The sequence below is a fragment of the Chelonoidis abingdonii genome, chromosome 9 (genome assembly GCF_003597395.2).
Source record: "Chelonoidis abingdonii isolate Lonesome George chromosome 9, CheloAbing_2.0, whole genome shotgun sequence".
Taxonomy (NCBI): domain Eukaryota; kingdom Metazoa; phylum Chordata; order Testudines; family Testudinidae; genus Chelonoidis; species Chelonoidis abingdonii.
Window position 1 is genome coordinate 39,141,084 of NC_133777.1, and position 24,716 is coordinate 39,165,799.

The 24,716-nt window shown below is 42.0% G+C and overlaps 1 protein-coding gene across 2 annotated transcripts in view; it reads right to left on the reverse strand.

Moving 5' to 3' along the window:
• AXIN1 (axin 1) overlaps positions 1-22,094 on the reverse strand; it is a 170,928-nt gene extending 148,834 nt beyond the window's left edge. The window contains exons 1-2 of one of the 2 annotated variants that reach the window (XM_032781584.2): positions 21,854-22,094; positions 18,647-19,618 (exon numbers count right to left, since the gene is read on the reverse strand). In XM_032781584.2, the coding sequence (XP_032637475.1) occupies positions 18,647-19,524 (878 nt within the window). In that variant the 5' untranslated portion in view covers positions 19,525-19,618; positions 21,854-22,094. The remainder of the gene's footprint in view (positions 1-18,646; positions 19,619-21,853) is intronic. The other variant, XM_032781583.2, reaches the window with a different exon arrangement.
• Between the last annotated feature and the right edge of the window lie 2,622 nt (positions 22,095-24,716).

Below are 24,716 nucleotides of genomic sequence, written 5' to 3' on the forward strand. Positions count from 1 at the left end.
GGGCAAGTCAATTAGTCCCTCTCTGCATCAGTTCTCCACTTGTAAAGTGTGGTGATATTTCTGAGGAGAACACCCATTAATGATTGTGAGGTGTCAGTGATGAAAGCCCGGTAAGTACCTAAGATAGCAAAATTTAATCTCCACATCTCTGTTTTTTGGATTTCTACCAGGGTCCTGTCTTTGGAACCTACTTAGGGGGCTTCATATGTTGCCATTGCAACAGGTGGAAAAGCAGCTCCCTCCCCAAAAGTCTCCAACTCCAAATAAATGACTTGCTCATCATGATATATGAAGTCTATGGTAAAGCGCTGGACAGAGCCCAGTCCTCCTGGGCCCCAAGCCATTGCCGAATCACACAACATCTTTGTCTTCATCTTCCTTCCAGCACTTGCACATGATAGAATTTAAATATAGTGACTATCATAAAAAAGAGGCAATTATTGCCTGTAGCAATTCAGCTTTGGCAGGTTCATTTCAAAAGACTATGTGGATAAGCTTTGATCTTCTGCCATATCAGAGACCTAGGTTTTATCCCTAGCTTTGCTATAAGTGACCTTGTGAAACTTCTCAGTTATCTTGTCTGTAAAACTGCAGGGAAGGATAGTTGCCTCCCTCTAGGCTAGGGATATAAGGCTTTGGTCAATAATAAGAGCTTATAAATTGCACAAATACTAACAGCAGCTGTAAGAGGAGAAATCAAGCAGCAACATCACATTAGAAGGCAAAATCATCAATAAAGTAAAAAAGTTCATCTATCCAGACAGCACCAGAGTAGTCAATGGAGACCTCAAGAAAGAAGTCACATCAAGGATAGGAATGACATCCACAGCATTCACTAAACTCAACAAGATACGGATATGACAGGTATTCTGCACCAGAAAAAAAAACAAGAATCTCAGTGCTAACATATGGGTATGATAGCGGGAGACGTGCCGAAGTGTTTGACAGAAAACTAGACCTCTTCAAAAATAAGCGCCTATGAGAGATCCTGGGTGTTGGATGGAAAGACTTAAACACCAATGAAGAGATCAGAGAAATCACCATCCAACTGCTTGTCTTCACTAGAAACAGAAGGAAGCACAGATCATATTTGGGGCATGTACTCCAGATACCCACAGAGTCATCAAATGGAAACCAACTGGTGTGAAGAAACATGGGAGACCAAGGCCTGGTCTACACTACACATTTAAACCGAATTCAGCAGCGTTAAACCGATTTAAACCTGCACCCGTCCACACAACGAAGCCCTTTATATCAATATAAAGGGCTCTTTAAACCGATTTCTGTACTCCTCCCCGACGAGGGGAGTAGCGCTGAAATCGGTATTGCCACGTCAGATTAGGGTTAGTGTGGCCGCAATTCGACGGTATTGGCCTCCAGGCGGTATCCCACAGTGCACCATTGTGACTGCTCTGGAAAGCAATCTGAACTCGGATGAACTGGCCAGGTAGACAGGAAAAGCCCCGCGAACTTTTGAATTTCATTTCCTGTTTGCCCAGCGTGGAGCTCTGATCTGTACAGGTGGTGATGCAGTCCCAAATCCAAAAAGAGCTCCAGCATGGACTGTATGGGAGATACTGGATCTGATTGCTGTAGGGGGAGACAAATCTGTTCTATCTGAGCTCCATTATAGAAGATGAAATGACAAAGCACTTGAAAAAAAATCTCCAGGCTATGATAGACAGAGTCCACAGCAGGGACTCAGCGCAGTGCTGCGTGACAAACGTAACGGAAAGCCAAAGAATCAAATGAATACTCTTGGAGGGAGGGAGGGGGTACTGAGGACTCCAGCTATCCTGCAGTCCCTGCAGTCTCTGAATAACATTTGCATTCTTGGCTGAGCTCCCAATGCCTGAAGGGTCAAAAACATTTTCCCAGGTGTTTCAGGGTATATGTATTCAATTTACACCCTTCCCTCTGCCCCCATAAGGGAAAAAAATCGTTTCTCGCCTTTTTTCAATGTCACCCTATGTCTACTGCATGCTGCTGGTAGACGGGGTGTTGCAGCGCTGAACACCAGTATCCCCTTCCCGGTGGCAGACAGTGCACCATGACTAGTATCCATCTTCATCATCAGCCCGTGAGTGCTCCTGGCTGGCCTTGGTGAGGTCGGCCAGGGGTGCCTGGGTAAAAATGAATACTTTCAGGACAACACTGAACAGTGCACTGATACACAGGTATCCTCTCACCAACAGCACAAGAAGAACTCCACATGGACTCCTCTTGAGGGTCGAAATGACAGTCTTGACCTATACATTGAATGCTTCCGCCGATGTGCACAGGCAGAAATCGTGGAAAAACACATCGTTCCTACAACCTAAGTCCATAGCAGAATGCAATTGCATCCACAAGCCTTCAGAACCACCCTGACATTTATCATCAAAGAGGCTGAAAGGAGGTGCGTGTCATCATGAACGGTCTGCACCAAAAGGAGGCGCCAACAACTCTCTCAATAAGAATTCTTACAGGCACTGTCCCTCAGATTCCCACATGAGAATACTAAGAAACTGCACATCTACTTTCGGACATTCCTTACACTAACCGAATCAAATCAACTCGCCTTAGAGCCATGACCAGGGTTATTCTACCATACACCAAGACCGACAAAGACCGGAAATCCTGGAGCCCCATTATCTCTGGCATTGGGCACTCTCATGAAGGATGTCTCGGATATGTGGACTTTTGACTCGCACCCTAATGCACCCAGCACCCAGCCTATCTCTGTGGACACCACTGTTTCCTGGAAAATACAATGCCATTGGTGACCTTCCAGAACAACACCACCTAGCGCACATTGGATGTAGAGGCTCTCTACACAAACTCCCACACACAGATGCTACAAGCTGTCAGAACAGTATCACCTGATGATGCCAAGCACACTTGGCATGCTGGCGTTGTGCCTTTACTCACACACACACTATTTCATTTTGAGCCAAAATATCTCCAGATCAGTAGCACGCTAGGAACTCCGCATGGCCCCACATATGCCAATATTTTTATGGCGACCTGGACACCGCTTCCTCAGCTTCTCGTCCACGATCAGCCTTTCTTATACGCCTACGTACATTGATGACATCTTCTTCAATCTGGACCCAGGTTGGGAAGGAGACTCTGGAAAAATTCACCAGATTTCAACAGCTTCCACCCTCACCATCAACTCAGCTGGACCAATGCACACGTAGATCCATTCCTAGCAACCAGTCAAATAAGTGATGCTCACTTAACCCAACGTATAACAAAATCTACCGACTGTATGCCTACCTCGATGCTTGCAGCTTCCATCTCCTGGGCACATCACACATCCATTGCTACAGCCAACACTGAGGTACAAACCTGCATCTGTCTAACCCCCTCAGGAGGGAACACACCTACAAATCTCCACAATCTCAAACTTATATACTCCACAGGAATAGGAAAAGATCAAGAGCCAGACGTTGTCAATCCAGGGAAGGCCTCCTAACTGTGCAATAGCCACAAACCCAAGAAAAGGAAACCAACAGGACCACTGGCCATCACAATACAGTCCCAGCTAAAACCCCGAATGCATCATCAGGATCTCTAATCATCCTGGACAAGTGATCCACATTCCACAAGGCCTTGGGTGGCAGGCAGTCTCCGCCGCACAGCAACTGCACATGAAACCAATTCTCACGTACTGCACCTGCACATAGCGTCAACTCCCTCAGGAACAAGTCCTGCAAAAACCTCGCATGCCATCTGCCACTTATACACAGCACAATAGAGGACTAATCAGATAGCCACACTATAACCAGTTCTTCACCTGCACTCACTCAATGGTCACATAGTGCATCATAAATTCCAGCAGATGCTCCTGCTATTATGTCAGCAAACTGGACATCTCTAACATGAAAGCATAAATGGACCAAATATAATACTAGAATGAAAGATACAAGAAACTGTAGGAGAACATTAACCTCCTGGGCCACTCTACAGACCTTGACGGTGGTCCTGCAGGCAAAAAACTTAGGACCAGAATTAAGAGAAACTGCTGAGTCCAGTCAGCTGCAAAATTTGACACATCAGCTAGGATACAACAATGACTGTAAATGCTTCGGCCATACAACAACCAGTTTCTCCTCCTTGGTCTTCACACCTCAACTGTCTAGAAAGGGGCTCATCTCCCTGACTTATGAACTAGACCTCATTATCTTAGATTGCTTGCATAATTACATACCTGCCCTGGAAATTTCCACTACAGGCATCTGAAAGTGAGATTACACCCCAGAAAGCTGCCAAAACTCTGTCAGTCATATACGAGGCTGCACAGGATTTTGCTGCTATTCCTTGTTGTCCATGTGCCCAGCCGACTCAGCCAGGCCGTCAGGAGCACATACAGCAGCAGACCGGTAAAAAGGATTGATAACGTCATCGGCAATCTCCCAAATGCAAAAGGTGGCATAAATGACTGATAATCACCATCTCTTGTCTTTACAATGGCAGACAATGCAATTGGGATGGTACCAATCTTGCTACCTTTTTGCATAAGGCAATGATGCTGCTATGTAGCACTGCAGTACTGTCTCTGTCAGTAGCATTCAGTACACATACGGTGCAGTGAACGAACGGCAAAAATGGCTCATGGTTGCATGTTTTGGCGTCTACCAGGAGACCGGAAAAAGGGCGAGAAATGATGGTCTGCCGTTGCTTTCACGGAGGAAGGATTGAGTGACAACATTTACCCAGAATCACCCGCGACACTGTTTTTGCCCCATCATGCATTGCGATCTCAACCCAGAATTCCAATGGGCGGGGCAGACTGCGGAAACTATGGGATAGCTACCCATAGTGCAACATTCCGGAAATTGACGCTAGCCTTGGTACATGGACGCACACCGCCGTTATTAATGTGCTTAGTGTGGAAGCGTGCACTCGACTTTATACTGTTTAAAAAAATCGGGTTTCTGTAAAAACGGAATAATCCCATAGTGTAGACATACCCCAAGAGAAAATTTAAGAAGAACTCTTTGTAGATAGGGCAGAACATTTGATCTCAACACCACGGAGCAGATGGAAGCAGGAGCGGATGACAGAGAGGAACAAAAGAGATTAATTTCCACCTTTCACACCAACACTGACATGGGGAGGATGTAAATGTAATGGAAGACGAGACAACTTGACTGCATGTCTTTTGACTCTCAGGCCTTTACACCTCCCAATATAGAAGATTTTTTTTTGCGGGGGTGGAGGGGGAAGGGTCTCTCCCTTTGCTCTCTTTCCTCTGTGCTTCCAGCCATATGTCTGCACACAGTACCGGTGTTCCATACATTGGTCACAGAAAGCCAGTGCACCACTCTGTAGATCCAGAAACAAAGTCTAATAACTTTTGAATTATTGTGTTTTGAGGCTTAACAGATTTCAGCTGAGCAGTTCAATGATAAAAGTTTTCTGAGATACTGCCCCTAGTTCCAAAGGCTCCCAATCTCTGCAACAAAAAGTATTAAGGAAGCAAGTATTCTAAAGAAAGGGTTACGTCTCAGGAACCCCTTAATCAAATGACCCTAAATTTGCACCACAAACTCTACTCTGGGCTCTGCATTGATATCAAGTCAATTTGACTACATGTGCGTATTTTAAAGAACACTGAAAATTCAACTTTACACAGAAACCTTTGCAGCCTCAACTACTAATTGCCTCATAATAGAGAGAGACTTTGGACAACATGGTAAGTAATAACACTGAGTTATGACATATTGCTTTATGCAGAAGATGACCTGCCTACCAATGGTAACATTTTACAGAACTTCTGAGTGACGACTTACTGGAAAATGGACCATGCTAAGTTTCATACTGGCAGAAAGATGAATGAGGAGACAGATTTATCTCAGAACATAATTGTAACCTTGTTAAAACATACACACTTGGCAAAGAGAGGTTCATAAATGTCCACAGGGTTTCACTGTAGTACTGAAGAGACCCTTGCTTTGCAGTGGACAAGGAAAGACTCAAGAATGATAAATAACATAGGATCTCAATTAAGAGACCTTTTTTTCCTATTGTAGTTGAGAGAGATTAAGATACTCATGTGTCTAGTCGGACAAGGAGAAAATTCTGCTTAGAGCAGGAAGTGAGGTAGTTTATCCTCTTGAACATAAAAGCATGTTTTAAATAACATTATATGTGTTTTTTTTAACATTTTTGGTTTTTAGGCCTCTGACAAACAAGTCTAAGGGCATTGACAGGCCCTTTAAATTATGGAATTTGCTGTTCTTTATTTCAAAAGATTCACTTCACCAATTTTTGGCAAATGTAGGTTTGTCATATTAATGCTAGAATAGCAATAGAAATGTGTCTTAAATTACTTATTACTACTGGGGATACAATTTTTGAAATCATAACATAAATATTGCATTTTTAGAACAAAAATTGCTTTTTTGGTCAACAAATAGTCACAAAAATAGCTGTACACTGTCGGGGGCTTGGTTCAACAGCAGAGGTACCTATTTTGTAGATTCCCAGGCTACAGAACTGCATGTCCATGCTATGTAGACTGCAATTAGTTAATTACTGGCATTAGGCTTGATGACATTGGACTTGTTTAATATCCTATACAGACAATAGTGTAGCTGCTCCTCCAAACATGGGTTAACTGCCAAATTACCACCATTAAAATAAACTGGAAAAAAGTTATGACAGTCCATTGTCACTGAAGAGCTTCATAATAAGCCACTGACTGTAACTATCCCCAATCAACAGCAGAGAAATACTTGCACACAGAGAACACACTTTATACTGTCCATCAGGGCAGAGGAAAAACTAATTGCTGTTTTAGTTTGCAGTATAGTTAGTATGTCTGCACTCGTCAAATAAGTGTCAAACCCTTTCAGAGAGATGTTCCGAATTACACACACAACCAATTTGGCTTTTTAATCATTTCAATTTCTGTGACTAAAACCCTTACAGGTGAACAAAAGGGGGAAAAAAAAACAAAACCCTCTCCATACCGAAACATTATGCCTAGCTTCACAGACCATACCAAACTGCATGGGTTCTTGTTTTATCGTCTTCACATATTCCATTTAGAACACATAATTAACCTCAGTTTCTATCTAATTTCAAATCTTTCCACATAGAGAAACCAACTAATCCAGTGCACTCAGTGGCAGATTGCAAATTAAATCATTACTACAGCTCCCACCTATAGCTTAAAAAAATGGGGTTCTTTCTTTTCATTGAATAACTTTAATTTTTTAAAAGATTTAAGGATGAACCTGGTAATCCAGAGATTATATTTCTATAAACTAATTCAGGTGTCAGTGCCTCTGTTAAGAGTCTCCTTAAAATGTCACTTTTCTGCACAAAATGCATGGCTACTTTTCAAACCAGAATTTCCTTTTTCCACTAAATATTTAGGAGTATGTTTTTTTTAAATAAAATGTACAGTAATTGCTTGATACAAACAAATCACACTCATTTTACCTCTCGTAGCTATGACGATCTACATAAACTGCAATCCAAACAGCAACAAGGAAAAAGTTTTGGGGATATTTAGCCCAAAGTTTATCTATCTGTATCTGCCCTGAAGGTGTCAAAACATGAGCAATGGCCTCTAGTCACTGCATGCCATTTATTTATGCATTCATCTGTAGTGGTGACATATATAATACAACAAAATCCAAGCAAATTAGAATTGTCCAAAATTGACTCTACCGATCCCCACTGAAATCACTGTCCTGTAAGATGATCCACTCAGGCAAGCCTCTGTGCCCAGGTGGATCTCCACTGATTTTGATGGTGCTGTGTGAAAGCAGAGCCACTGCAGGAAGGAGACTTAAGACTCTCCCAACAACCTATTTAGCCTATGAATTACGGCTTTGTAGCACAACTTGATAGTTAATACATCCAGATTCCGACCGACCAATTAGGAAAGTGAGTTACAGAGGCAATAACTGCATGAAAGTCCTGCATTCTGAAATTACACAGGGAAAATTAGCCCCCTATAGCCACAACAAAGAACATCTCCAAACAGATAAACTGAAGTTAAGGTTGAACTGCAAGGCACGTAAATGTACCATATGGCCCACTTATTGGGTATATTCAGCACAGAGTTCTGGGATTAGATCAATTTTCATTTAGCTTTTCAGTACCCATCTTTTTCGGAAATTGCACAGAATTCAAAATTACTCCAATTATATTTCCCAAATACCAGACTATGGGACTTGTATCAACGGAACTGTGAGAAAGCTGGGGTGGACATACCACTAGAAATGTACACCTTTCAGAAATGTGAATGAAGCTAGGAATCAAATCAGGCAAAACTTCTCCATGAACGGTAAGACATCCTTTAACAAGGAGTTTACTATATCAATGTATTGCCAATTTATGAGCTTCAGTGTGTGACAACAAGTCCAAGGATACTAGAAATGGAGAAGCCAGTCTAAAACTCTTTGGAAGACTAAGATACCATTTAATTCTATTTAAAATACTTGTTTTTTTAAAATGTAACTTGTGTGATCGGAATAAGATTCAATTCAATCCTTGCAAGGAAAGGTACACATTCAGGGAAGGGGGAGGAGAGAGATAACATTGTCATTGCTTATCTAAACAGATGGCCAGAGGTTTGCTGTCTCTCTCTCTAAAAAGAAACCCGAATATCAATCCATACCCAAACACAACAACAGATGAACTATTTCTTCAATTCAATTAATAAATAAGACCTTGTCTACACATGAACACTGTGCAGGTTTACATAACATCAATTTTTAACTCAAACCCGAGCAAAACCTTGTAACAACACGCTTTAAATTGTTGATATAAGCGTGTCCATGCAGGTGCTCACATCAGTTTAACTACATCAATTTAAAAATGGGTTTCAGTTAAACTGGTAAAAACAACGAGGAGTCCGGTGGCACCTTAAAGAGTAACAGATTTATTTGGGCATAAGCTTTTGTGGGTAAAAACCTCACTTCTTCAGATGCACGGAATGAAAATTACAGATGCCGGCATTATTATACTGACACATGAAGAGAAGGGAGTTATCTCACAAGTGGACAACCAGTGTTGACAGGGTAGACTAACACAACCACCCCCTGATAGTTAAACCAGTGCAACTTGATTGTACAGAAGGGCCTCTCAACTGGAAGGAGATACTCTTCTAGCCAGGTGTATATGGCACAAGTCTTTTTGAGCACAACTCCTACCTGATTTTTTAAACTCAGCCACTGATCTAGTCAGATCCTCAAGTTATGCCTTCAGCTTAACAATGGTGGTTGAATGCTCCCAATTCGAGAGACAGACATAATCTCCACCTTCACTTCCAGTTGTTTCTCCTAACCTACCAGTATCACCCTCGTCTTGTTCAATGGAGCCTCAGCCTGCTCCATGCCCCAATCACCACCACATGCTGAAGCAACTCAGATAAACACTAAGCTGGTTGTCATCAGCAGACTGAAAGCACTGCTGCCCAAGTCTCCTCATTAACCTCCCTGCTGATCCCACATATACACTGAATATGAAGGATGATAAATTAGTATCCTATGCTACCCGTGAGAGTGCCCTTGGAGTTGACAAGCAATTACCCAGTACAACTCTTTGGGGCCTTTCAGCTATCAGATAACAAAACAAGGTAATGCCATACACTCCTGCTAGAGACTGCAGAAAAATCAGCAATGCCTCATGATCAGCAGTATGGAGAGCAGCTAGTATATCTGCTATATCAGCTGTGACTAGGGCGACCAGACAGCAAGTGTGAAACATCGGGACGGGGGTGGGGGTAATAGGAGCCTATATAAAAAAAAGACCCAAAAATCAGGACCGTCCCTATAAAATCGGGACATTTGGTGACCCTAGCTGTGACCCCTGATTGTTGTCAATCGCTAAGAGAACATCAACCAAACAACAAGAGTTGTACCAAATCCAGATCTGTACCCAGACTGTCAAGGGTCAAGATAATCAAAGACAACTAGATGCTACGAGAACCAATGAACCAACCTTCTCAAAACCTTACTCCAAAAGGGAAGGTTCCACACTGGACTATGGCTGCCTAGACTGTCTATGTCAATGTCAAAAGTTGATTTTTTGAAGAAAGGAAGCATGCTCTCCTTAACAGAGACATTGACTATCTCCAGCAATAACCGACTGCACTGGCCTTCACCAGCCGGCAAGGACTTGACTTGATTCTGACGCACAGGTTGTGGCCTATTATTGGCTACAAGTCAAGGTTGTGATCTTCCTCAAATCAAATAAAACATTTTTTTCCCTGGGACAAAAAACATTAAGGTTTTACAAAAAACACCACAAAACAGAGGGCTGCAAGTGATTCTCTTTCAAAGCATATTATTTCCCCAAGTAAAAGAAGGAACATCTTGTCCAAGAAAAAGCTTGTACTTCTGTAAATAGAACAAAACAGCTCCCCCAGTGAGGTCTTACACTTTTTTGTATCTGCCCTTACATACAGGTATACCTTTAGTAACTATTTGTTCGTTCAGTAACCAGCCTATTATGAAGTTTCAGCCAGACCAACCCAAACATACTAAAACATGTTCAGTTCATACTGAGCTGGCTATACAACAAAGCAGGTTTTAAAAATGGACAAAATTCTGAATTAAACTGTCCTAGGTTTTTACTTCCACAATTTCCCACTACTTCAGTGCAATGAACCATGACAAACTCTTTCACCAACAAAGGTCGAGGTAGAAATTTGGTTTCAAAATGTAAATGCTAACAGAGAAGAAACATCAAGATCATTCTCCAATAGCCACGCTTCAGCTTCTTCTTCTTGATATGGGCTCAACTTATGACATTTTTATTTGAGATCAGTTATGTTGCCTAATTGCTTCACTGAATTATTTTTCAGTGTTCCCTCCGTGCAGTTGCAGTTCTTCATTGTTGGTTAAATCAAGTCAGATTTCCACTAAAACTGCAAGAGAAGTGTCAGAGTAAATTGTCATGTCCTTCTGAAACCTCTTTCAATTGTTTCTGTAAGTCTCATACCTCCCAGTAAAGTACTATGTTATGAAAAAATGGCTATGTTTTGATCAGAGTCCACCTCATGCCTGGTGAAAATTTCAACACTGATAATATCTGAATACAAATATACAGAATCTTCTAGAAAGAGTCCTTGGGGAATCATGGCATCTATCATCCTTTTTCAACAAACCAACCAACTCTGAAGTTAATGGTGATTGAAAGCATTTTTGACCTTCCATAAAGTGCTTGAGAACCATGTTGTTTATTTCACAATGCAGTTTAAGTAATAAGCTTTTGTACCCATAAATCAGAAGTTTAGGATCTTTAAATCCAAGCCGCTCTCATTTTTCAAACTTTTATTTTTATTGTTTGAGCAAATGGCTGTCATACTTTCCTCTATGTTCCTGGATGGCATCTTCACCAATTTTACATAATCTGTGGTTTTCTTTTTAGACATCAGATCAAATTTTCCTAGTGTGGATTCTTGAAACCATTATTTCTTATGATTAACCAGCCATTTTTTCATTAATTTAAGTGCTGATTTTTGTTTTTTTATTATATAAGTATATATTTTTCTCTTTAGAACCCCTACATAAAATTAAATTTGAGATTATGACAAACTATGTTAAAGCCTATATTTACTATAATCTACTAAAATCATTTAAATTACTGTAAACAAATAATATTCAAGCAGTAGGTTTGCTGCCAAAGTCTGAAAAAAACTCAAACTATAGAATTGGTGGGAGTCACTGGCTAAGCACCTGGAACCAGAGTTGGCTGAAGTGCTAACCCAGCTTTTGACAGCAGGTGCAGACAGTATTTTCTTCATTTTGGTTTATTTAACTAATTCAGTTCAACAACTAACTCATACAAAGTTGAAAAAACAATTGGGAGTTGAGAAAAAGCAGGGAAGTTTATTTGTCTCTTCCAATTTAGGACTAAAAATAAAGTGTGGAAAGAAGAGATCTACTAGTTCTAAAATCTTTAAGGACACGGGATCCAGAAACAATCCATTAATTTCACTAACTACAGATATTAAACAAAAAAAGTAACTCAGTTTTATAAACAGAACGTGCTTTGATAACCGTATAAAAGAAAAAAAGTATCCAGCATATTTAAGGTCATTTTTATAAAACAAAAAATTTTAAATGCTGTTTTTGTGCATTTTAATTGAATTCTAAATTTCCATCCAAATGCAGCTTGAAACATGTGAGAAGTAAAAATTAAAAGTCTGAATAAATGTATGTTAAACTATATTATTGTTTAAATAGTGTGTATAGATAATATATTCTCCTAGTTAGTAAAAAGTAGTGCCAAATTATACTAAAGAGAATCAACTTTTAAAAAAAAGATTAGGAAAATAAAGTACAAATGCAAAACAAGATTAAAATTGATTATTTTAATCAAGCCACCCTGCAGCAGGATATAGCCAAGATTCCAAGATGAATGCTTCAGTTATTCCTTTAAGCTGATCATTTTGTGCTACAATTAAGGCAATGTTGTTAGAATGAAGAAGGTTGCAACTTTCTTATCAAGTTAACATCTATGATTTTCAGTTATTGTTATGGTATAATCACCCATTGATCTTTGCCACTTGTTGGATGTTGAAGGTGAACAGAGACTGCTCTGAATTTACCAGGAACTGAATTGCTGCTGGAAGGCCTGGAACAGGGACTTACATTATTACATATCTATTTTAAAGTCTTACTTGCAAGATCACCAAACTTCTTCAAATCATTGTACTACACTTCAACTTGAATAGGAGTTTTATTCAATGCACATTTGTTCTTGAACAACCTAAAGAAACCAACTTTTCCCCACTTTTTGAGATGAGCACAGATCTGTCCAATTCTACCACTTAACTTCTGACAATGTTTACATTTACTTTTAAAGAGTTAAAGATAAGTACTTCCGTCCATTCAAATCACTTTTCCTATTATTTCCTTCAACTTCGGTTATGCTGAGTCAGATAAATTCACATGCTGAAGTTTGATAATCAGTACACATAATTATCTGTTTTCAGTATTCAATAGCAGCTTTCACATTTACTATAGCTAGAATGAAATACCAGCCCCCCAGTGCATTCAACTCTGCGAAGAGTGGAAAATAAGATTAGCGAGCTAGCTTCATATAAAAACTACTTTATGTTATCACACATCATGCCCACCTTCCACAAGTTTCTCAGTTCTAGCAATTCAAGCCCTCGAGTCAAACCTTTCCACTCTCCAATATCCAATGACAGTGGATTCCACCTTTAACCATGTCCCCCCTCCAATCAGTCCACCTATTTTTCCTCTCTAATGTAGGTCATGATCATAGAAACATTTCAGTGACACAAATTTTCAAAAAAATTAAAAAAACGGAGACACCAACCACCACTTAGATTATTTTTTCAAAAAAAAAAAAATAGCCAAAACAGTTGTTACACAATGCTGCCCCCTTAATTACTACTGTCAAACCAAAGCCAAGAGAATGTGTGTAAGGTATCTTCTAAAACAAAGTTAATTATTCTTTAACAAAACAGTAGCTGGGAGTTTATGATTTAGTAAAGCAAGTATGATCTCACTGTTCAACAGGAGGTTTTGTAACTCCTGATTTAAGGTGTAAGTCAAGGACACCCAGAGCTCCGGATGGGCATCCATAGATGGGGAGATCTTAGACCAACTTTAGATAAATAAAACAACTAGTAGAAGAAACTTGCACACATAAAATAAAAATATGACATGTAACCTGATAACTTAATGACTAGCAACAGATACCAAATCTTTAAAATGCGTAGGTTTTATTAGAACACTTAAAAAGAAATCTGCAAGGCAGTTCTGAGGCAAAAGTTTAATTTCTGCTCTTCATATCACTGAAAAATCCGATCAGTGGATGTCAAAAGAAGGTTAATGAAAGATTTAGTCACGCTCACTACTACCATATTAGTGTCAGTTTTGGAAGCTGTGTATTAATGCACGAGATCTTCTGATTATCACTGATCCATAACCAATGCCAATTAATCTGCAATAGCCTAGCTGCAATGACTATTGACCTTTTCCTTCATATACAAAAACACAGTAGGTAATTTGAAAACACTTTTTATTTTGAACAATAGTCTCCATACTACACATGAGTGAACACTCACCTTCAGGAATATATCACACTAATAACAGGCTTAATTTAAATGGTTTAACAAATATTTATATTTGTTTTATTTTCATAAGATGAGGAATTTAACACTTTCAGCCTCTTATGCTGCAAAAATGTGAATCTGACTCAAAATTCATGTTCACAAAAAACAAACAGTTTTAGTTCTAACTGTACACATTCTTCTTTATTCAAATTCCATGGAAGTTAAGCAATATGCAGAGGTTAAATTTGAGGAAGATTAAACAGACCTATAGATGTAGGAGGTTGAAAGGAAAAAAGCTAATATCAGTGCTTTCAATAATAAATCTGAAATTATCTTATATACAAAACCAGAAGAGTTGTGAAAATGCTCAAGACAACCAAAGACCCTGATCTGCACAGGCTTATATACAACAAGAACATACATATATAAGTAGTCCACTTGGCTTCAAAGGCACTGCTCACATGAGAAAAGAAAGGTGGATTAATTTAAACTGAAATTATTTTAATCATGATTTAAAACATCAATTTTAATCTTGTTTTGCATTTTTACTTTTCAGTTATTTTCCTAAGGAAAAGTTGATTTCTCATTGGTTGGTACCATTAAAACATATTATTTTGCAATTGAATATAGCCTTTTCCCCTAATTTTTTTTTTGTTAATCAAGAGAATAATATATCTGTACTCTTAAGTAATTCTATAGCTTAATTTAAAATTTATTCAGATTCTTAATTTTTACATTTTTATTATGTTAGAAAAACAGTGAACATACATTTTTTATTTAGTAGCTAATATTTTAATTGTTATTTTGTCAAGTTCTATTTGGATGGAAATTCAAATTCAATTGAAAATATACAAAAACATTTTAAAATGTTTGGGGGGGAGGAGTTATAAGTTAAATAAGAGTATCTTAAATGTGCTGGATACCTAAGAACAAAATGGTTTATCAGAAAGTTTATCAAAATAGTTTTTTTTAAAACAAACTGATTTATTAAATGTAGGCAGACTCATCGGTAGTTAGTGAACTGAACTGACTGTTTCTGGTCACACCCGCCCTTCAAGATTTTAGAACTAGTAGATCTCATCCTCTCATTCCTAGTTTTTATTCATAGATTGGAAGGAGAAAATAAGCTTTCCTGCTTTTTCACAACTCCCAACTGGTTTCTTATCTCCGAATGAACTACTCACTGAACTGAACTAGCTGAATAAACTAAAATGAAGAAAATAGTCTCTCTTCATTTGCAGAAAAGGCTACTGCTGTCAAAAGCCAATTTAGCCCTTTAACAAACTCTGGTCTGTTAGGCAGTAGAGTTTAGCCAGTGACTTCCACCAGTTCAGTGGTTTGACTTTCTTTAAAGCTTGGCAGCAAACACATACTGCTTTTTTTTAAAAAAAACATTAATTTAAATTATTTTAATGGATTATAATGAGTTTAGGCCTTAGTATAGGTTGTCATGATTATATATAGGTTTATTTCTTTTTAAATTGTATTTAAATTTTAAAAAATCCAGTTTTAATAAAAAAATCCAGTTTTAATAAAAAAAATCAAATTGTATTTTTTTTTTAAAAAAAATTTCATCCACACGAGAGAAAAGTACTCAGGCACTTGAGTGTTTTCAGGAGCAAGATTTTAATGTTTAAAACAGTGGTTCTCAAACTGAGGCCCCCGCTTCTGTAGGGAAAGCCCCTGGCGGGCCGGGCCGGTTTGTTTACCTGCCGGGTCCGCAGGTTCAGCCGATCGCGGCTCCCACTGGCCACAGTTCACTGCTCCAGGCCAATGGGGGCTGCGAGAAGCAGTAGTCAGCAAATCCCTTGTGCTGTGCTGCTTCCTGCAGCCCCCATTGGCCTGGAACGGCAAACCGCGGCCAGTGGGAGCCGCAATTGGCCGAACCTGCGGACCCGGCAGGTAAACAAACCAGCCCAGCCCGCCAGGAGCTTTCCCTACACAAGCAGCGGCCCCGGTTTGAGAACCACTTGTTTAAAATGCCACTCAGAACAATGGTCGGTACACTATACCCTTGGAGGACTTTGGTTAGATGACCTCTTCTACAAGGACAGATTGGCAATTAAGATGTCAAATTATTTTTAGCTTATGAGCTTTTTGGGAGGATGGATCACGTCTACATATATATTTGTACAGACCCTTGCACAATGTGTCCTCTGGACCTACAGTAATACATATATTGATGCTTTTAAAAATGTTATTCCTATTCAGTAATTCCTGGTATGGAAACGCATCTCACTTAAGTGCCCATTGATGGCAAGAATTTCCAAGAGGCACCTGACAGTGAAAAATCTGTACCCGTAGTGACGGACTGTTGGGTACAAAGTTATACAAAAGATTAATATCCCTATTTATTTTTTCTGAGATGCATAATCTTCATTTAATCCCATCTCATATTGCTCTGATCTAGTATGAAAGCCTCTGAACTTTATGAACCTCATTACAGAGTGCCACAATTTCATGGTGTTTTAAAACGGTTTTAAAATAAGTATTCAACCAATACGTTCACAGTATTTTCCTTAAATTAGATCTGAGAAGTGCAGAACTGCTAAATACTCTTTTGTTACCTGTCCTAGAAGTGACAGGACTGCACCTCAGACAAGTAATTTCCAATCTTAAAAGCTATTTATCACAAATAAAAAGATACTTAAATCTTAAAGTTTTCTAATCTTCCCTTATAGTAGGTACCCAATTGGTCAGATAAAATGCACTTCAAGAAATGTTCAAGGTTTTTATTAACTCCACAGGAAAGTCCCAGGATGTAGGACTTTGTTTTTCAGACTCTTGATTAAACCAGCAGGGAGTCGCATGAATTCTCCCTTTTTTCAAAGTTTCACATTCAACATTCCCTCCTCAAAATCTGTACGAAAACAAGGATCAAAATGAAAACGCTTCAGCATCTGCAGTGGGCTGAGGCTTTGCAGAGGGAGGGATGAATTTCCAGCTGCCAGCCTAAAGGGACTGCTGAGTGAGATTAAATCCATAAATACCTTCTCCTAAGGCTGGGGCAGCTTTGATCAGGACACTTAGCTGCTTCATTTTATAACCTTCACAAAGTGGCCAAATTTTAGCCTAAGATGTATTTTTAAAAGGTGATTTTATTTTAAAGAACACATTCTGGACATGTTACTGAACCTGGAGAACTCCCTGCTAAATTAAATACTTGGCATTTTAACTGAACTTAAAAATCTGTGTTAGTTGGAAGGGTGTGGGAGGAATCACAGGAAATAGAGTAACTTATTTATGAAAAACAATTATTTGGATGAAAGGAAAGGCCTTAAAGGGAAAATAAATAGCTAAATTTGGCAACTCCTACTTTTGGATGGTACTTGTAGAATCCAGTGTCAGGAAGCCTTTAAGACCAAATCAAAAATCACTTCCAGGGATTGCTATGCACCCCATTGGATACAGAGGAATATGATGGCTGCCATCACTCAAGTGACAAAGAACTTGTAGTCACCAGCCACCGGTCACCTTGAGTATTCCCTTCCATATTTACACAGCAAAGTCCTATTATGAGTAAGGCCCTACCAGTTTCATGGTCATAGAATTTTAAAAATTGCCAATTTCATGATTTCAGCTATGTAAATCTGAAATTTCATGGTGTTGTAATTGTAGGGGTCCTGATCCAAAAAGGAGCTGTGGACGGGGTTGCAAGGTTATTGTCTGAGGGTTGCGGTACTGCTACCCCTACTTCTGTGCTGCTGCTGATGGCAACACTGCCTTCAGAGCTGGGCAACCGGAGAGCGATGGCTGCTGGCTGGGAGCATAGTTCTGATGGCAGAGCCGCTGCCAGCAGCAGTAAGGGTGGCATGGTATGGTACTGCCACCCTTACTTCTGCGCTGCTGCCTTCAGAGCTGGGCTCTTGGTCAGCAGCCGCCAATCTCCAGCCACGCAGCTCTGAAAGCAGCAGTGCAGAAGTCAGTGCAGTACTGCGACTCCCCTAAAATAACCTTGCCACCCCCTTGCAACTTCCTTTTGGGTCAGGACCCCCAATTTGAGAAACACTGGTCTCCCCCGTGAAATCTGTATAGTAGCAGGTAAAAGCATATAAAAGACCAGATTTCACAGAGGGGGACCAGATTTCACCATCCGTGATGCATTTTTTATGGCCATGAATTTGGTAGGGCCCTAATTATGAGTATATAAATCTACAATCCAACCACTAAATACTGATATTTCTCCCCTACAGACCAAATGTGAACCTGGAAATGCAGCTCATTTGAATCTTTCTTCAGTGCCCATGAGAGGGCCACCCTTGGCCATGATTAATGCATTAGCCCTCCATCTTTCACCAGCCCCAGCTTCAAATCACACTCTCCATTAGCTCCTTAAGATGAGAAACGCACTTCAGGTGTGATTAATAGAAATCACAGAGATAAACTGACAAGCGCAGTTCTCAGTTTCCACAGATATTTCAGACTGACTCTCCTCAAAGAAAAAAAAAAGCTTGCATTCCAAATAAAATTTCCAAATGAAAAGGTAGCGTTCATCCCCAAAACTGACATTTGCATCCCCAAATTCACAACAGCCCCAAGAAGCTCAAACGGCTTTCATGAAAGTTCTACAGACACTAGAAATTTTGCTGTACCAGGCTAATGTACCTGAACTCTCTTCCCTCGCTATATCGCCTGGTTGATGTGGCACGCTGGGTGGCTGTCTCCAAAAGCAGCTTCTGAGTAAGCCTGCTGGATGGGGCTGAATCTCGGCTGGTATCCTCTTTGATGTCTTGGTCACACTTCCACTCCTCATCCTCATTAAGAGTAGGTAAATATCCAGGCAGTCCTTTTCCTGTCCCAGATCCTGAGCTCTGATCACTATAAATTTTAGGACTTTCCCCACCTGTCCTTGTATATTCCAAATAAATATCTGACTTAAGGAACAAAGGATAGGTATTATCTTCGATCATGCACTGAATCTCAGTTTGGGCCTGGTCAAACATGTCAGGATCAATTTGCAGTTTCATGACACAATCTTTTATGAAGCTTTTTGTGGCTGGTTTGATTTGCCGTGACACTATCCCATTATTGTCCAGAATATATTTTTTGTAAATAGCTTTAGCCAATTTGAGCCTCTTTTCCTCATTGGAGACGCAGGGCTCTAGCTTCCTGAAGCCACTGCAGGCAAACCAGAAGTCCAGCAAATCTGCACAGTCTTCCTGCTTCAGGAAAGTCCTGAACAGATTTATCCCATCTTGATCATCCAACAAGGAGTGTAATGACTCAGCCCATTTCAGGTAGGGTGGAGTTGGAGAAGCACTCCCCTCAGGTTCATACCCCAAATCCAGATCAGAGCGCCTCGGTGTTGCTGTGGAAGTCTCATTTTTAATCACATCACTTTTACTAGAGTAGAAGCCGTGGCTGATTGGCCTTGGATCTGTAGAAACTAGCTCACCCTCCTCCCCAGGGACCGGTGGCCTTGGAGCATCTTCGGTGAAGCTTCCCGCAAGATCCAAAGAGAAGCCTTTCCCCTGGATATTCATTTTTATGGTGCCTGCTTGCACTGGCACTGTGAGGAAACAGGCTTAGTCTCAAAACACCAGTATCAGTAGTTCCAGAGCGAATGCGTTTGTCCTGCTAAAACAAATGAGAACACCATTAAGAAATACTGCGGATAAAAATTCTAACGCACATAACTATTTTTTAGAATATTCCAATATTTCTAAGCTTCCAAATACTGAGGTAGCTAAACAAACTGATGACCAATCCTATAAGAGGATTTCTGAAATAGATTTACTTGAATTTTTGAATGTGTATATTTGTATACCAGACTTAAGTCAAAAAACATACAGTATTTTTACATAGCTAAACACCAGGTAAATGCACGTCTCCATAATAGTTTTGGAATTTCTTTCAGGGCATATGAAAATATTCTGAAAAAACTTCCAATTAACATTAAAATCAAGAATATAACTTAATCAAGCATGGACAACTTTCAATACAATCAACTGTCATTACAGATTATGAAATTCCCCTTCAGTCCTGAAGAGATTTGACAGTGTCTTAGCACTTTTAACAGACAAGCATTTTGCACATTCATTAGGTTAAATTAACAATATACTTCAGTGAAATTAAAATCATAATGTACAGATAATCATAATACAGTCATTCCCAGAATATTTTGCACCATTTCTCAATTACACTCCTGTAATAAATAAGCATAATATAAAAATTGTGTGTATTGTACAGCACTACTAAATATATCATTATACTTCATGGAATGGAAGGTATTTACTGACACTTCATGTAAGTTAACAAACATCATTTGCTGCTGGCCTTGAGAACACTTCTAGTCACTATCAGATGATGAGAAACAATCAAACTATATTTTTAAAAGTAATTTGGATCAACGTGGTGCAGAAGGTGTATGTTTATGGAGGCAGGAGTAGAAGTGTACAACCTCCGGTACCTACTTTTGTAATAAATCAATATAACTTAAATTCTTTAAAGATATTAACAAAAGTTTTGTGTTACAAAATAATACTGTGATCTCAAAAACCTGAATGCTGTAAAGCTGCAGCTGTCTTACAAATCACTTGTTTAGATGGACTAACTCAATTGCATATGAAAATATGCCAAGAAAAATAATTATGAAATAAAAGCCTCTCTCACAAAGCTCACCCCACACAAAGAACTACATCTTTCAGACCACTTTCCCACTTCTGTTGCTCCAACTGAGCTGAAAAAATACAGCTAGAAGATGCCCTTGCTGGCCTTCAAGACACCAGTTTGTATGTCATCACAAAACAAAATAAAGTGGGAAACAACCAGGTTAACTGATTTTAATTCCCAGATAACTGCGTGTTTCAACTGGTTTTTGAGATCATGAGGCCAAGATATACTGTTACTCATTACACCTACTGGATCAAAACACATACAACATTCAGTTGCTATTCTGAGGTTTGCCTTAACACCTGTAATTTACTGTATTATTTCATACTATGTCCTGTTTACAGTATGTTTCTCGTCCATCACTAGAACAATGAGGCCATGGAATTAATCTGATTTTCACAATAAAGATCCTAAAGTTCCCAGCACCTAAACATGCAACATAACGTTTCAACCTTTTCATTGAGTTGAATGCCACACTCCGAAACTGACACACGAGCCATTTTGCTCCAAGTTGCAAGCAAGGCTCCATTTCTCACACCCTAATACACCCTGAGGATTTCAACTCCGGGGAAAGCTTGAAGGCACTTCTGTAAATCACCATGCCTGGTGACGCTGGGCACAGCCCAGGTACATGGTGCGGAGACACATGCACTGAGGCCCCGATCCCGGCGGCTACGTGCTGTTCCGGCGTGGATCGAGGCCTTGGTGCCCAGACCCTGGATTTTCACTCTGTAATCCCAGATAATGATCCTCCCCCGCGCTGCCCAGGGGCTCGCGAGTGAGTTGCTCTTTCGCCCTGCTGCTGGCCAGTGCCCCGAGCTCAGAGGCTCCCGCAGCCCCGGGCCAGCCCGCCCGGCAGCTCCGGTAGCGCGCTGCGGCACTGACAGGAGCCATAGCTCCGCCTGAGAGAGCGGGGCCCGGGACCCTCGCGGGCCGAGCCGGCGCTCCGCGGGGAGCCCTGGCTGCCCGCACCCGCCGGGACCCGGGAACCCGACCCCCCTCCTCCCGCCAGCCCGGCCGGAGCCCAGCGCCCGCGGGCGGATCCCGCACGCCCGGCCCGCTCCCTCCCAGCGCGGCGGCCTAGCACCGGCTCGGAGCTGGCCAGTCCCGGCGGCCCCACAATGGGGCGGCCTCCCGCGGCTCGGCCCGCGGCCTCGGCGCAGCACGGCCGGCTGGCTCCGGCCGCTCCCGCTCGCTCACCCGCTCAGAGCAGCCGCGGCGCGGGGCCGGTCCATGCGGCTCAGCAGTGGCGCGGCCAGAGGCCGCAGGCGGCGGCCGCGGGGAAGCAGCACAAGGCGGGCGCCCGGGACCCCCATGGCGCAGCCGCTCGGTCAGGCGGCGACACGGAGAGCAAGCGACCGCACGGCTCAGCCTGCGCCGCGGCTTCCAGCCCAGCAGCTGCCGGAGAGACCGCTTCTCGCCTCGCCGGCCCCCCGCGCCTGCCGCCCGGTACTGCGGGCGCCGCGCCGCGCCAGGAGAGCCAGAGCCAGGGGGCGCAGGAGGGCCCCAGCCTCGGGGGCGGACTGCGCCGTGCTCAGGAGAGGAGAGAGCCAAACCTGGAGCCTGCAGAGGAGCTGACCGTGCCCTCCGTGCAGGCCGGGCTGCGCGCCTCCCGCCCCTTTCCCACCGCAGGGAACTAAACCGTTTCCAGATTTAGCAGCAGCACTCTGCAGAGGCCAGCTCAGTTTCCCGGGTCATTTTAAAAAGAGGATATTTACCAGCTTTGCAAGACAAGCGCATACAGCCGCTCCTTTCAGACCCGTGGTCCTGGCCAGGCTAACCTTTGAAGGTTCTTCTAAACAAACACCCGCACTCTGCTAACATCGCTGCAACGAGCCACTTTAAAAATTAAATACAAAGAGCTTATCCCCTTATTCATTGTAACCTCATCAGTCTCCAGTAAGAAAAGCCATCAGAACTCTCAGCTCCATCACTATCTTCCCATTTGCCATGCTACAGGGACAGTTACCTCTGCAGCAGCTGCAACCTCTCTGTTTCTAATAAGGAACTGCCTCCAAGTCCAACTCTTTTCTCCTGCCTCCAATCCTAGGCCCTATGAGTAAGAAGGGACCAGGAAATGGGGGAAAGTGAAGATCACATCATCAGAGGCCCAAGTCTTGCTGCACCTCTGGGGTTTGCCAGATGAAAGCCCTTGTCTACCAGGCCAGATTAAGACACAAAGGGTCAGTGCCTAGGGCTTTAGCTCCTGGACTCATGTGATTACATCAGAATCTCAGTTTTCATAAACACAAAAAGTTAACTTCTAGCCCTCCTGGTTGGGTAGAATAGATTGTAAACAGGACGCAAGAGTAACTGATGTCATGTTACTTGCCTGAGTTTGCTGAGAGCCTGACCTAGTAGCTCTGATGAGGAGGAGGAACTGATCCATACACTATGTTATCTCTAGACACACAGCTCTGAGGGGCTTGGCCCACTCACCTCAGGTGCTGGGACAAGAACAAGGGAATCACTGCTGTCACCTCTGCTGCTCCCAAAGGGAAGAGGACCCTGCTACTGCTTCTAGGCAGGGAGAAGTGGGCCCCATACTGCTGCCTCTCTGGGGGTAGAACTGGGGGACACCTGTCATTGCCACTACAAGTGGGGAGATGGGGCCACAGGGGCCTGATTTGGTGCCATTCCTAAAGGCCCAGATTGCTTTCATCCAGCCCAGCCCTTCTGGGGGTCCTGAATAAAGTGACCACCTTTGCTGGATGGAAATAAGCGAAAACCATGTGAAAAATATGGAACAATGCTTTATTTTTAGGAACACAGCATTTCCATGAGCATATGTATTTTTCTCTCATGTACATTTCTACTGCCTTCAAGCATACCATACAATTAGTATAAGCTTCAATGTTGTGTAAAATGGTACTTATCAGTTTTAATACATTTCAGTACATGTTAAAATAAAGGAGGGGTGGTCCCCCTAGACCTGAGGAAGTCTGTCGGGTTGAGACTCAGCCGTCGGGCTTCACAAATGAGAGAGAAAGAGGCTGGGGATTTGGACAGAGTGGATAGTGGGAGAGATCCTTATCCTCATAGCAGAGCTAGTTCTATGTCCCCAGCTTTAAGTATAACTCTTGAGAAAGGCATAATAGCAATCATGTCCTACCTAGATAGAGACTGGTGTTTTTTTAAAAAAATGGTTAAATGTATGTTACCACCATTAAATTTGTAATGTTTCCAGGCTCAGGAAGAGTTCTGTACCACGTTTTGCAAAAGCACAGAATGGGAGTTCTGTGCCCATCACTCAAGTGTGAGGGTGGGGGTTCTTAGCTTAAGTCTCTGCTGCTTACCATGTATTCATGCTTGAATTAGAGTTGCCAGGCATCGGGTTTTCAACCAGAAAGCCTGTTCGTAAAGGGATCCTGGCAGCTCCGGTCAGCACTGCCGACCAGGCTGTTAAAAGCCTGGTTGGCAGCACAGCGGGGGGTCGGGGCTAAGGCAGGCTCCCTGTCTGCCCTAGCTCCGAATGGCTCCCAGAAGCGGCTGCCAGGTCCCTGCAGCCCCTAGGGCCATGGGCACTCAGGGAGGCTCCGTGCGCTGCCGTCACATCTGCAGGTGCCGCAACTACAGCTCCCATTGGTTGTGGTTCCCACCCAATGAGACCTGCAGGGGCAACACCTACGGGCACTAGGGCAATGCATGGAGCCTCCCTGGATGCCCATGGGCCTATGGGCCGCAGGGACCTGGCGGCTGCTTCCTAGGAGCCGCGGTAAGCGTGCCGGAACCCTGCACCCCAACTCCCTGCCCCAGCCTGGGGTGAGAGTGAGAGAGGCTCGGGGAGAGTGAGCATGGAGGGGGGATGGAGCAAGTTAGGGTGGGCCTCAGAGAAGGGGCAGGCAGGCATGTTCAGTTTGTGCCTTTAGAAAGTTGGCAATCTTAGAGTGAATAAAGCTTTTCCTGTTTAAAATGTGACTCTTCTCTGAAAAATGACTATACAAAAGTCCCATTCTGACTCACCAAACCAGCTATCTGGGTACGTTCCAGTGTTGCCAAACCTAAAAGTTCAAAAATCCTGTGATAGCACCCCCAAAATCATGAGTGGCTTAGAAACAGAGAG